We start from the raw sequence: 15,145 nt of genomic DNA, 5'->3' as shown, positions 1-15,145 counted from the left end.
ACCACAGAAGAAAAGCACTGGATTAGGAGTCAAAAACACTGAATGTCACTGAATGTGAATCTCAGCTCTATCACTTTAGCCTTAAGACCGTGGACAATCACAAGGCTTCTCTGACTCCTCTGGTCGTCCACTGCCTCATCTGCACAATGATTATTATGAGGATTATTATGACATAAGTTATAGTATGCAAATAATATTTCTATATAAAACAGTAAACAGAAAGAAATATAGTAGCACACAACGTTAATAATAAAACTGTACAAAAGGAGATCAATAAAGGCTAAAGCACATGAAGGGCTTTACTGGGTTATCCTATAATCAAAATGTTCATTTCCAACTTCAAGCCATCCTTAGGTTCTAAAATGCTCAAGGTTCCTCTTATTAAGGTCATGCAAATCCAATCCATTCTTTGAATTAAAGCTCTGATATTATCTCCCCCTTGACACCTTTCTTAAACATACAGTGAGTACCTTCTGCTAATATCCTATAACATTATCCATATCACTAATCTGATACTTAATGGCAGTCTTACATTCTAGAACTCTCTTGTGTACCAAGTCTGTCCCTTTGGCCTAAATAGATTCCATACAGTTAGAATGAAAGAACTGTGGGTTACACTTACTGTTTTCTTTTTAGCAACTAAGTACTCTGTAGGCAAACAAGACATAAACTGAATTAAAACCAAATTAATATAATTCTGCTATACAGTACCAAAGTTGCAAAAGAGATTACCTATTCAAATGGATTTCCTTCTCTTGTGCATGGCTGACCTAGAAACCTAGATAATTAGTGGTTTCCAAATAAAAGGGCAAAAACTGACTACCAAAAGATATAATAAGTGTAAAGGAAAATGACCTAACACCAGTTTATTTCATGTTGCCATAATTTTATTTCCGAAGAAGACATATATTAAAGTTAACAGACAACCCTCTATAAGATGATCAAGAGGAGTTCAAATTCTTTACCCTCTCTTATCTCTGGACTCTTCTGGAAAAGATTAAACCAATAATATTTTTAATTAAATGGTTTAGCTTCTAAGCAAGATGTAATCCACATGTCATCAATTAATTTGCTTAGGCTTTAAATTTGAAAGAAGCCAATGTTTTACAGAAACTCTAAATGCTATACTATGTACTAAACAAAGTGAATGAAAAGAAAATATACTTACCAAGAACAATACACACTTGCAGTTTGGAGCTGCTGAGTGAGGTAAGTCGTACAAAGAACAAATGCCGTGTTATCCTGACCCTCAGATTCCAGATTACATATGATGTCTAGTATTTCCTTGCAGTCGACCTTTGCAATCTATCAGAAATGAGAAGATGGACTCAAGATGAAAATGGTGACTTTCCTGTATATTTTGTTATGTAACAAGAAGCTTCTTTTAAGCTTTTCTATCTTTGACAATTGATGAGGCAATTAGAGGGATATAATTTTCTTCTATTAACTCTGGGCTGAATCTCCTGAGCTATTTCATATAAGAAAATATTAAAGAGAAGTGAATAGACACAAAAGGAAGTTCCACTGCAGTCCCAACACAGATAAAAACATTTTTGTACAGTTAAAAAAAAATTATTCCATATAAATGAGTCAAATTATGCACAGTAAGATTATTTTCACTTGAAGTATCATCTTTTTTTGTTTTTTCTTTATTTCCTTTTCAATTTTATTCAAGTCACTCTAGTTACAGATAGGAAAACAGAAGTCTTATCCTTACAGCCAGCAAGGCTAACAGAGGCCAGTTGAGAAACTTGTATCACTTTCAGATTAAGGAGGAAAAAAAATATTTGGTATAAATGAGTTTAAATAACTAAAACACTCAGAAATACAACTGTTTTATACTATTTTTTTAAAAGATTTAATTTTTAAAAGTAATCTCTACACCGAATGTGAGGCTCAACCCCAAAGTCAAGAGTCACATGTAGTAGAAAATGAGCCAGCCAGGCGCCCCTCATTGACACTACTTACAGAAATCTTAAAACCACCTCTGGGCAAATCAGAATTTTCTGGGGCTCTTTTTACACACTAAGAAAACAGAAGATTAAGACCTCTAAGGACCCTTTCTCAACTCTATTTTATCACTTCCCCATCTTAACAAAGAATATGAATAATCTCTTTGTCATGTGTCAGCCTTATAAATGTCGATTATACCAGACACCAAATGTACAAAACAATAAACTTCAAGATCAGTGAAGTGAGTATCAGGATGAATGAGTAATATGTATAAAAGAGTTTAGCTCATCTCTTCCAAAGTGCTATTCAGTTCCAACAGGTGGTTGAAGCACCTAATTTTAGTCATTACCTCAAACAGGCACAGAAAGACTTTTTTCAAAGTGTAGCGCGGATGACATTTTCTCAAAGAATACTTTCACTTCTAAGACCAGGTCAGAATCCCCATCAAAAACTCTATTCTTATCCATTGAAAAAACAAAACAAACCCAACTCCTCCCAAAGTCAACTGTACTTCAGTTAAATAAAAAACACCCCACATTAAAAAAAAAAAACAAAACTCTACTCTTAATTCCTCCTTTGTAACATCTATCACCACTGCAATTCAAGCATTAGGCAAAGAATTTATTAGTATCTGTCTTCTCTGCTAGAATGTAAAATCAATGACGTCAGAGGCCATGTATATCTTGTTCAAAACTCAGCACCCAGCAGTGTCTGGAACACATTAAAACAAAACAAAACAAAACAAACAAACAAAAAAACAACCAGTAAATAGGAGTTGATGAGTGGAATAAATAAATCAAGTTTAATGAGGGCAAAATGTTGGTGTTTACAAAGTGGACCTCATACAATTCTGTTTTCCAGTCTTTTCAAAGACAGTGTGATGACATAATAAGCAGTATGATATACTGGTTAAAAGCAATTATTCTTTTTTTAAGATATTTTTATTGTTTGTTTATTTAGTGTATGTGTGTGTGTGTGTGAGAGAGAGACAGAGAGAGAGACAGAGAGACAGACAAAGAGAACACAAGCAGGGTAGGGGCAGAGAAAGGAGAGAGAATCCCAAGCAGGCTTTGCAGTGTCAGCAAAGCCTGACTCAGGGCTTGAACTCACAAACCGTGAGATCATGATCTGAGCCAAAACCAAGAGTCAGTTGCTTAACCGAATGAGCCACGTAGGTGCCCAAAAGCAATTACTCTAAAACCAGATTGTGTATATTCTTTTCCCAGCTCTATAGCTACTAGCTCTGTGGCTCTGGGTTAAGACACGTAACTTCTCAGTAACTTAGTGTCTTAGTTTCCTCATGTGTAATACGGAAAGAATAGAACCTCCCTCATGGAGTTATTTTAAGAATTTAATATGTTTTAGTACATCATGATGACTATAGTTAATACTGTACTGCATATTGGAAACTTACTAGGAGAGTAGATCTCATCACAAGAAAAAAATTTTTTGTCACTGTATAGTGACAGGCATCAACTAGACTTATTTGGATATCATTTCACAACCTATATAAATATTGGATATTATGCTGTACACCTGAAATAATACAATGTCAATACGTCAGTTATGCATCAATAAAAAATGTGGTATGTGGGCCTACTAAAGTTACAGTTAAGTTTTAAAAAATATATTCTAACAGGGATTGACAAGTAGGGAGCATGTTAGAACAGCTCTTAACTGTTTTCATGAATACATAAATTTTAAAAATAAGAAAAAGAAAAAAAGAAAGTTAACATTAAGAATATTAGAGAGTATTTCAAAAGATCACTCTCCGATGAAAAGTCACACTTGATTTAAATTTATATCTAAGGAGCAATGGGAGGCAAAGTTACGCTGATAAAGCCTAGAACATAATTAAAGTTAAATTCAGTTCTCAGGTTAAAAAAAAATCTTATCAGACTTAATGAGGATGGAATTTTAATGACACCCTCAACAACCACGTCCTCATTCGCATCCTAGTCCGAGGCTGAATGAATCAGAAGGGTCATCCAGAGACAAAGGGCCCACCCCAGGGTGGTTAGAAGCGAAGTGACTAAAGGACTGAAATGAGCATTCCACAGCAAATCGACAGCTGTTCCAAAGCAACCAGCTACTATCCATGCCACGTTAAAGCTCTTGTCAAAAACACAGAATTCTAAAATTCGATTTTGCAATGTAACAGCAATATAACATTTCCAGGCTGAGAAATAGCATGAGAAACCCTCTAAGCCAGGCATATAAATGAAAATGGAAAGAGTATACAACTTGCATTTCTAGAACATTTTTTATCCCTTTCAAATACCTTGAATGAGATATTATCTCATTTTATCAGCATGATAAATCTGTAAGATTAGCAAGGCTGGCAATATTATTTCTACTTCACAAGTAAAAGATGAGCCTAAGAAGAGACTTTCTTGTCTCTAGTCAACTGTGGCTAATAATCAGAAGTAACAGTAAACAAAATGAAAAACTAATCTCACGTCATTTTATTCCTACAGGGAAGCTCATTTTAAAAGGGTACCGTTCAGACAGATATGAGCTTTCACCTTGGAACCATGGTATTAAGAAAAAGGGTCAAAGCTGAAGTAAATTAGAAATCTAGATTTCAAGTCAAAAATCAGTAACCTAAAATGGGTTAGGAGGAAATGATATGAAAAATCCAGATTAGCTGGTTAGAAGGCATATGTAGTTCTATTGTTTCCATTTATTACAAACACTCTAAAGATGAACACTACCAGTCAGTGTGTAACAACCCTAACCAAATAGCCCTCCTCCTCTTGCCTGCTGAACTGAGTCTCCCCACCCCTCAACATTCAGTGGAAACTTTTCTCATTATGAAGTCTTCCTTCATAGACTACTCTAGCATCCAACAGTCTCTTGCCTAACTCTGAATTCACAGCATCTTATCAACAGTTTTAATTGGGCTATTTTTTATTCCATTGTGGGTCAACTTTTGAGCTAGTAACTCATAGTGGCCATTACCTTTTATTATTTTACTTTTTTTTTTTTTATGTGCTTTGAACTTTGGCTTTCAAACTAGGCTGTGAATTCCCAAAGGCAAGAGCACTGTCTTATATGATATCCAAAATCCTCTGTGAACAAAATCCCATGGGAAAAAACCATGTTAAAATTAAAATGCACATGTCTTCCAAAGCGGTGCTGTTTACTACCAAGTACTTGTGCTATGCTAAGTACTGGGGATACAAGCCAACCTGATTTTTGCCTTCAAGGAAGTCACAGTCCAGCCACAGATAACAAATGAGGAGAGAGCAACTGCTAAGAATTACAGTGTATATTAATGTTTTTTTTTTCTTTTTTTATATTAACTGTTACAATGGGGATGTACAGAGTATTTTTCTTACCTCGGGTAAAAAAAGAAAAAAAATCTAACCCAATTTGGGGGATCAAAAACAGCTTCCTGGATGAAGTCACGTTTAAGGTAAGAATTAAAGAATGAGTAGAGATAAGCCATGGGAAAGGGTAGAGTGAAATAAGAAAATAGTTCCAAACAGGAAGAAAAAACACATCGCGAGGGCCAAAGGGTAAGAATGAACAAGGAACTGGAGAAACAGAAAGAAATTATTTCTGTACAGCTAAAGGTAATTTAGCAATAGTGTTGGAGTATCAACTCTAGCGGCTTCCTAAGAAGAGACGCCTTCTGCTCCTCTAGGATCTCAGTGCCTTCTGACACTACCAGAGATGGCTGGTAACCCAGCATACTCCTGCACCAACCTGACCTCTACCATCTTCTCAAACTCAACCTCAACTTTCTCCCAATGTTATCCATTTTCTAGTAAATTTTAAATACCAGCATGCTTTTAGTTCATGCTTAATATTGCTGTTTACCTGACATTTTAGAATATATGCCTGATAAGGAAGTTTCTAAGAGGTCTATAACACCTAAGCACGGCAACTTATATATGTTTTTTTTATTATCCATTACCTCCACTGTTTTACTTCCATCAAAGTTTCTAATGAGAAAATAAGATTAATTTATAATGGGGTTTTTGTACAACCTTCCAAAAGAACTCATTTGCCTCACACATACTCATCTATGCTAATAACAGGACATCCATCTAGACTTTTTTTTTCCACTCTCATTTAAGTAATAAAAAAAAAAATTCTCATCTTTCTTCCAAGTGAAGAAACTGAAGCCAGAGTTCCTTTAGTCTCTTACCTACTCTCCCTGATTCTAAATCCTTTGAAAGCTGGCATCTTATCTAATGTTTTTAACCTACTGAGTGTCTGCTCTAGGATCTTTACATGACAAATACGCAAGCACTCAGTTAACATTTTTAATTGAAGAGAACATCAGTATTTTGCCCCAAACACCAGTATTTTCTTGAATACAGAGGAAAAAGTGTTCTGATAAAGAAATAAAACTAAATAGAAATTTTTAAAAATAGAAAAATCCAGGTAAATTAAAATGACATACTTTTTAACACTTCACTAATAAGACACAGTATGGTTGTACTACTGGTCCCCAACCTTTTCTAATATAATAGCTTAAGACCACATTAAAAAACAAATATATGCCACAAAATACTTTTCAGCTACAGTAAATTAAAATGAGGTCACTGACAAGCTTCTGAGAATTTCAGTGAGTGTCTAGGAAATTCCTGAATAGGTACTGAAATAATTTTTTTGTTCTTTTTAAAAAATTGTTTTAAAGTTTTTTTTTTTAAACTATTTAAACGATCTGTACACCCAATGTGGGGTTTAAATTCACAACCCCAAGATCAAGAGTCAGATGCTTTACAGACTGAGCCAGCCAGGTACCCCAATTATTTTTTGATTTACTATCCACCTTGCCTACCAGAATATATGTTCCATTAGGGCAAAACTTTGTTTTTATTAACCACTGTATCTTTAGTGCCTACAATGGTACTAGGCACTTGGGGGGAGCATCAATAAATATTTATTGGAATTAAAGAGAACCACAAGATAAATAACACAGTGGCCACAGGATAAATAAGTGGGACAGACTGAAGACAAGAATAACGTAGACTAGAGTAAGCAAAGAAGGCTTCAAAGAAAATAGCTCTTGGGGGGATATCAGGATACAGTTTCATACTACACAGAGGTAACCAGCTAAAGATGTTAATGGAGGTTGAAATTCAGTGAGCTTGCCAAGCCCTGAATTTTGGCCTAAGGCTCTTCCTCACAGAAGGGAGACCTTTGGAAGCAATCATATGAAGGAGGATGTAGTGGAACATGGTCCTTTTTGCCAATTTCCACAAAGGTACCATATGGGCTAACAATAGCGGGAGACCAGAGGACACGTTGATTGTTTTGTTCCTAAGGGTTGTCAATAAACATTTACTGAACTGGAATGGAAGGACGGTGAGCAGAACCAGCCAAGAACTTAAAAGGACCTGAAAGATTAGTCAGGAACATTCACTCCATACCATGTTCTCCCCTTCAACCTCTTCAAAATCCTAACTACTTCCTCCAGATCTTTCCTTACCAAAATCTACTTCATAACAAAGTCTGATACACTTAATGATACAAAATTCTAAATCATACACAAGCACTATCAATGCTGTGTGTATTTACAAAGTATCACAACTTTCAGCATAAGGCATAAAGTGGCTAATGCTAGAAGTTTCTGGTGGCAAAGATGAAACATACCACCTTACCCTATGAATTTAATATATAATGATTACATACCTTCCTGCCAGTCCTGAACAAGAGGAATGCCTGAAAATTCTCCTGTGGCAAAGCACTTAGAAATCCTGGGTAAAACAGAAATGCCTTTTATAGAACATACAGCCAAAGACTCAAGAAGTAAAAGAAATCACTAAGGGGAAAAAAGTGTTCAAGTGTGCCTGGACAACGGCCCTAAATTTGCTGGATCATTGCTAACTTCACTAAGAGGCTTGTGTTTTACAACTCAGGGATAGATGATAAAGCTTGGACCTGGGGACAGGAAGTTGGCAGTGAGATCTCCTGCATAAAATTAGAACTCCTAAAGAGCTACAAACTCAGAGAGTGGGTGGACCAAAATAAGGGACACAGCAGGAAAACCTGTATAGCAATCTCAACCTGGGTTCTGGTGGGATAAAAAAAAATACTGGAGAATTTATAATCTGTCCTTCAAACTTGCAATTTGCCCTAACACTATTCTGTTGTCTAATAACCCCAAACTGAGAAAAATGATATAAAATAAAAAGAAGGTTCTGGCTGGTAACATCTCTGAATCACTACGCAGAAGGAAAACTGAAACTGATTTATAGAGACATATGCTAACTAATAAGCCCTATTAGAATTCCCGGAAATAAAGCACTCCCTGCTTCCACCCACTTCCATCAAAACTGAGCTCACAATCCCAAACTATAAAAACTACAAGTAAACTAACCATTGCAGAAAAGGCAACATACACAATAAGCAGCAGGACTAGACTCCCAAGAACTTCAGATAATAGAATGTACAACACCAAGATTGAACCATAACCAAGGCCTTTGGTTTGTTTTAAAAAAAGAACAGCAAGGCAGAGAGGAATATGAGTTTGGTGAAGGAAGGAAGGAAGAAGGAAGGAAGGAAAGGAGGGAGGAAAGAGAGGAAGGAAGCATAAAGTCATAAAATGATATGGAGGAACCTTAAATGCATATTGCTCAGTGAAAGAGCCAATTTAAAAAGGCTACATACTACATAATTCCAACTACATGACATTCTGGAAAAGGCAAAACTGTGGGGGCAGTAAAAAGATCAGTGGATGTCGGGGCTCGGGGGAAAAGAGGGAGAAAATAAGGACATGTTTAGAAGAGTGGAACTATCGATTCTGCAGGATACTGTGATGACAGATACACATAATCAAATGTTTGTCAAAACTCAGAATGTAGAACACTGAGAGTGAAACTTAATGTAAAACTATAGATTTTAGTTAATAATGTACTTAGTTCAACAATTCTAACAAATGGAACACACTCATGACAAGGTGTTATACGTAAAACTTGGGGTAGGGGGTTGGGAGGTATATTTGGGAACTGTGTACTTTCCACTCAAATTTTCTGTAAACTGTTTCTGCTTTTAAAAACCTATAAGCTTTTAAAAGTCTATTAATTTAACAAAAAAGTCTTTAACCATTTTTAAAACTGGATTATTTGTCTTTTTACTTTTCTCTCATTCTGTGGATTAACTGTATTATTTTTTGATGTCCTTTCATAAAGTTGGATGAAATCTTATTTTTCTTTTGTCACTTGTGCTTTTGGTGTCAAATACAAGAAACAACTGTCAAATCCAAAGCCTTAAATAATTATTCCTGTATTTTCTTCTAACATGGCACACTTTATTACATTTAATATTTATATGTTATAGCATTATTTATTATATATTTATATTTTAATATAAACCATATCTTTTAATAAATAACATATTCACAGTAATTATGTGTTTATAATATATATTTATATTATATTGACATATTTATATGTATGATCCATTTGGAGTTAACTTCTTGCATTCAGTATTAAGGATCAAGCTTCATTCTTCCACAACTGGATATCCAGTTGTTTAAGACCTATTCATTGAAAAGACTTTTCTTTTCCCCATTGAACTGCCTTGGAATTCACATAATCAATTGGTCATAAGTGTGAAGGGCTTATTTCTAGATTCTGGATTCTAGTCCATTATCTTTTTGCCTGTTTGTTTAGTGACTTTCCTAGAATTAATTCTGTAAAGTCTATGTTCTTTGCCATGTAAGGCAACTGGAGTCTCTGCTTGGTTGGCTTAACGGTCAGCTACGTGCTTGATGTATTGAAGAGATTTATTTAAATGCCTGAATGAGTCTCTGCTTTTGCCAAGCAGCTTTGTGTATGGGGCATACTTTCAGTATTTTGGTAGGCAGTTTAAAACTCTTGACTTTCACTTCCTATGTGTGCAGAGCCTCAAGGCATACAAGAGATGAGGGACTAGGGCCATCTTAGGTCATTGAGACATCTGTGTGTCTCACCAGACACACAGCCTGTTACCTTCCAGAATCCTAGGAATACAGAAGTATTCAAAGTTCTGTAGGACATCCCATATCCCAGTTTTTCTTTTTTTAATCTTTTTGGCCAGTCTCTTGCTAGCCTGACTGGTAATGCCTCCTCGGACCACTGTCACATTAAACAATTATCACTGATTGTTTCTGACAAATATACTGGGGACACAGCTTTTGTCATCATGAGCTCAGAGTCAAATAAAGACAGGTCTTGAGAATGGAACTTTGCAGAAGTTGCCACAAAGATCAAATAGTAACAATCTGCTAGGGATGAGCTTTTGCGGAGTTCCCAAACCTATTCTGCTTCCTTGGCTGGCTGCTAGGCTGCTGGTTTTCATAGGCTACTACTGTAGTTTCAAGGCTGTTTGTTTTCAAGGTTACTGTGAAGCTGGGGAAGAGACAGAAAGTAGGGCAAGTTAAAATGGCACCAAGTCCACTGTTCTTAGGGAGGCTCATCTGTTTTCCCTGAGCAATACTTCTTTGGATTGTAGCGAGCCTTTAGTTAATTTCCAGGGCTTTGAAAAAGTTAATCTTAGGGCACCTGGGTGGCTCAGTCGGTTAAGTGTCCAACTTTGGCTCAGGTCATGATCTCACGGTTTGTGGGTTCAAGCCGCATGCCGGGCTCTGTGCTGACAGATAGCTCAGAACCTGGAACCTGTCTTCAGATTCTGTGACTCCCTCTCTCTCTGACCGTCCCCTGCTCACGCTGTCTCTCTCTCTCTCTCAGAAATAAATAAAACATTTAAAAAAAAGTTAATCTTATTCGCTCTCTGGTTTCAAATGCTGATGACTTGGAACTGCTAATTTCTAACCCTAACTCGCCCCTCAGTCTCACAGTGTATGAATACGGTTTGCTGTTTCTCTCCCTTGTGTCTTGTTCATCCTTGTATCCCTACTGCCTAACAGAGTCCTCCAATGAATATACGTTAAATGACTGGAAAGTATGTCTATGTTATTTCTTACAATAATATGTGAATCTAAAATTATTTCAAGGGGTGCTTGGGTGGCTCAGTCAGTTAAGTGTCCGACGTGGGCTGAGGTCACGATTTAAGTTTGTGAGTTCGAGCCCCAAATGGGGCTCTGTGCTGACAGTGAGAAGCCTTGGTCTTCCTCTCTCTCTGCCCCTCCCTCGCTCATACATGCACCCGCACACACTCTCTCTCTCTCAAAAATAAACAAACTTAAACAAAATATATACTTTTGTTTTAAGAAGAAAAGAAAAAAAGGTCATCTTGGGTATTGCCGAAAATGAACTGTAGGGACAGGAACAAATGTAATTAGAAGACTTTCATAAAAATCAGCCAATTAAATATCCCTGGTCTAACAGGTAGCCGACTGGCCTACGAGAAGGGGAGTAGAGACAGCATATCTGCCTTATTTTCACGATTAGGCTACCAACGTAAACTAGTATTCTGGCCTGTGCCATTACTGGAATATTTTATCATTTACCTTTCTCTTGATTACTGGTTTTGAACTTAGTATTTTCCTGATCTGTTCCTTCCCCCACCCCGATCAGTTCTGAGTCATAATGCAAATAATTTGTTCCTCATAATAGACTTTTTAAGTTGAAGCTGATGTTTTTCAAAAGAGAATCAAAATGGATTCCAGGTTATCCAGATATTAAGATTCTTCTCACTTGTATCCTCAAACAGGAGAAAAGTAGGAGTTATAGTTAGCAAACTTACATTTCACATAACCCTGGGTCTACCTCTGGGAGAATCATCCCTATTAGGTTCATAGATATAACCTGGAAAAAACGATGGTTCTAAAAATCAGACTTCTTTTAAACTACAGTTTAAAATATCACAGACCAGCACTACATTAACCAGTGGTTACTTGCATGTTTCTTAAAGAAACTAATGGTCATTGATGCTTCTAATTAAACCCTATGGCCATGTGTATGTAAGCCTGAAATGTCCTACTAAGTTCTTGAAAATTACACATCTAACTCTCCATGACTCCCTAGTATAATCTTACATCAACCAAAACACCCACACATAACCCACGAAAGCGAGACTAGATTTAAGATCCAGATGCAAACTGTCCTGTGAAGATGTCTCTTCAAAGCTATTTGAAAGAACTCTGCCTTAGGAGATAAAATACTTAAATACGCAAATCCTCAACTTTCCCATATACCCTTTCTACCTTTAATATATTTATTTATTTATTTTAAGAGCAAGCAAGAGCAGGAGAGAGAGAATGAGCAAAAGCAGGGGAGGAACAGAGAGGGGGGGGAGAGAGAATCCCAAGCAGATTCCACGCTGTCAGCACAGAGCTTGACATGGGGCTGAATCTCACGAATCATGAGACTATGACCTGAGGGGAGATCAAGAGTTGGAAGCTTAACCAACTGAGCCACCCAGGGACCCTTTTAATGTATTTTTAAGAGTACATTTCATTCTCCATACAATAAAGTANACTGAAACAGGCTCCAGGCTCCGAGCTGGCAGTCAGCACAGAGCCCGACGCAGGGCTCGAACCCACGAACCGCGAGATCATGACCTAAGCAAAAGTCGGACGCTTAACCGACTAAGCCACCCAGGCGTCCCATTACATTCTAATTTTAAATGTAATTATATACTTTGTTATTATTCCTTGTTCAGGATCTTAATCTGGATTCTTATTTAAGCTTCACCTGAAATTTCTATGCTCCTGTTTACTTTTTCTTCTACTCCCAAACTGAATCCCCAATGGATCCTGTTTAAATGTTTATTTGCTGTGTTTATCATCTATACCTAGTGATTATGTCAATTCCCAACAGTGCTAGACTAGTGGGTAAATTAGGTACTGTTTGTCTTTTCCTTTCCACATCAAGAAAAGAAAGAAGCCTCTCCTGTTGTGTCTATTAACATTAGGCACTGAAGAAACAGTTCATTCCTGGATGAAAGCGGAAATGGACTCCTGCCTTAACTGTGCCAAGAGTTCTACTGACAGATTCCTTGGCTCTTCATAATAATAGAAGCGTGTCATGTTAAAATCTCATTATCCTTCATGTTATACGTGGAAAACTTGATCTTTGCAAAGATTTCCCCCCTTGACTACTGAAAAAAATATAGGAAACATCCACTTGGGTCACTAGGTCATGACCAAGTCTGTAACTTTCATTAAAAATTTTTTGTATGTAGAACTAATAGTAACATCATTCGATTCTAAATGATACTGGAACTTGAGGATTCCATTGAGGTTCTGGGTTTGGGCTTCTGAATCTTGGCTCTCAAGGTGATCCCCTCAACTAATCTTAATTGTATGTGTCTGGCTAAATCTTCCCCAGCAGAGGTTTCCTATTACACACATCCATTATGGTGATACCCACAGGAGCTAACATACAAGTACTTTTATTCCCAGCTGTTGCTCAAGTTAATTTGACTCTTCTGAACTCAGTTGAAGTAGATGGCAAATGTATATAGAATTCTGCAACTTCAGAACACATGTTGATTTTAAACTCCAATTAATGAACATCTAGTGATTCATCAGTACTTTTTCAAAGCAAATTTTAAAGATTCTCTTTAATTCTATTGTCAGTTGCAAAAGAAAGCATTACTGGTTAAGAGACTAATCATGATGGTACCAGTATTCCTTTTAAAATGTTATAATGTGTGCTAAATGTTTTTGCATTGATATATTTAAGTAATTAATCTCAATCATTATAAAACTGGTTTAGGTCACACCTATAACTAAGTGTATAAATATGAATAGAATGATATACCATTAAGATGTTTCCTATTATAACATGGCTCGTTATGTTTACCAACTGGAAATAAGTTGTACAGTGGAAAAAAGGCTGGCCAGGAAGCAGGGAGATCTGTGTTCTAGCCTGGGCTTGGACTCTCTAATTAGCTTAATGCAGGTAGGGCCTTGGAAACATTATCATCTTGGCTACAGTTTCATCATTGGTAAAACATGCAGGAGTAGACTAAATGATAGTCAATGTTTGCTATACACTGGAAAATCTGATTCTTGTAGAGCAAGGACTAGCAAACATTTTTTATAAAGTGCCAGAGAAATATTTTCAGCTTCATGGGCCAGAGAGTCTCTGTTACAGCTACTCAATTCTACCACTGTAGAGTAAAAACAGCCATAAACAATAAATGAACTGTGTTCCAGTAAAACTTTATTTACAAAAACAGGCAGTTGGGTGGGTCTGGCCCGCAGGCCATAGTTTGCCAACCTCTGTGGTAGAGAATCAAATCACATGTCCTCTAACTTTGTTCCTTACAAACTCAACAAATTTGTTGAAAGGAATTAATTATATTACTTCATTCAAGAAGAAATCCTGTTTTGTTGTCTTGTTATTAATAAACCAGGGAAGTCATGGACAAAATAAAGCTGATTATTCTCCCAAGCCCTCCCTGTTACCCATATCTTCTTTGCCATTCTGGTCAGTTAGTAGAATACTGTCATTCCTCCAGTCTCCCAGTCCTTATAAAGTCTCTTGACATTAAGTCCTCTTGCTAACTCCAATCTCTTCTAAACCTAATATATCTTCTTTCTAAGCTTCCTAAAATACTGATATTGATATTGTCATTCCAATCCCTACCTTCAAAACCTTCCTAATTTCTACTGCATCAAGTAAGTTCTAATTCACTAGAGTTTCCAAAGCCTTCCCCTTCTCCCCACCCAACAGGTCTTATTTCTCACAAGACTTCAACATCCACTCTGCCATGGCAAGGTGTTCTCTAGTGGGCCTCAGCAACATACACATTCATTTCTCTGTCTTTACTACCAGTTATTCCCCAAACCATTCTTTCTACCCATCTGAACCCTACCATCATTTCAAGGTCTGAATCAAGGATCAATTTCTACAAAGGCTTATATGCCAGTCTACAAAGATTCTCCACACTTCTACTGAATTTAGGGGCAGTATCATACAGCTTAGTACTTATCTTCCTATATGTGTTGCTGGCAACCAAACTAGGCCATGTACTCTTCTGTTTTTGCCAATACCTCACACAATGCTACAAACAAAATAAGTTTTAAATAAACAAAGGCTGAGACATTAAAGGAAAAGTTGTTACTGTTATAGAATGAAGAGGAATCAAGTCCATGATCTAGCATTTTTGCTTCTTCTGAAATTTTCTGGGTATGTGTGGTGCTGAATATAACCATTACTACAACTTAACTCTGATTACGTATCCCAAACACAAAATATTACAACTGTTACTGGATATATGTGGTCTCCTATCTCCTTACCCTTCCCAATACGGCAAATAAAAAAATTAGCATATGGACTTA

The 15,145-nt window shown here is 36.6% G+C and overlaps 1 protein-coding gene across 1 annotated transcript in view; it reads right to left on the bottom strand.

Annotated features, from left to right (window-relative positions):
- Nucleotides 1-15,145, bottom strand: part of RLF (RLF zinc finger) — an 85,690-nt gene that overhangs the window by 22,487 nt on the left and 48,058 nt on the right. The window contains exon 6 of the mRNA XM_077751964.1: nucleotides 1,169-1,305. Within this exon, the coding sequence (XP_077608090.1) occupies nucleotides 1,169-1,305 (137 nt within the window). The remainder of the gene's footprint in view (nucleotides 1-1,168; nucleotides 1,306-15,145) is intronic.

This window comes from Crocuta crocuta, unplaced genomic scaffold (assembly GCF_008692635.1).
Source record: "Crocuta crocuta isolate KB4526 unplaced genomic scaffold, BGI_CrCroc_1.0 scaffold367, whole genome shotgun sequence".
In the NCBI taxonomy this organism is placed as follows: Eukaryota; Metazoa; Chordata; class Mammalia; order Carnivora; family Hyaenidae; genus Crocuta; species Crocuta crocuta.
The sequence above is the reverse complement of the archived record's forward strand: the minus strand, read 5'-3'. Positions and strand labels throughout refer to the sequence as shown.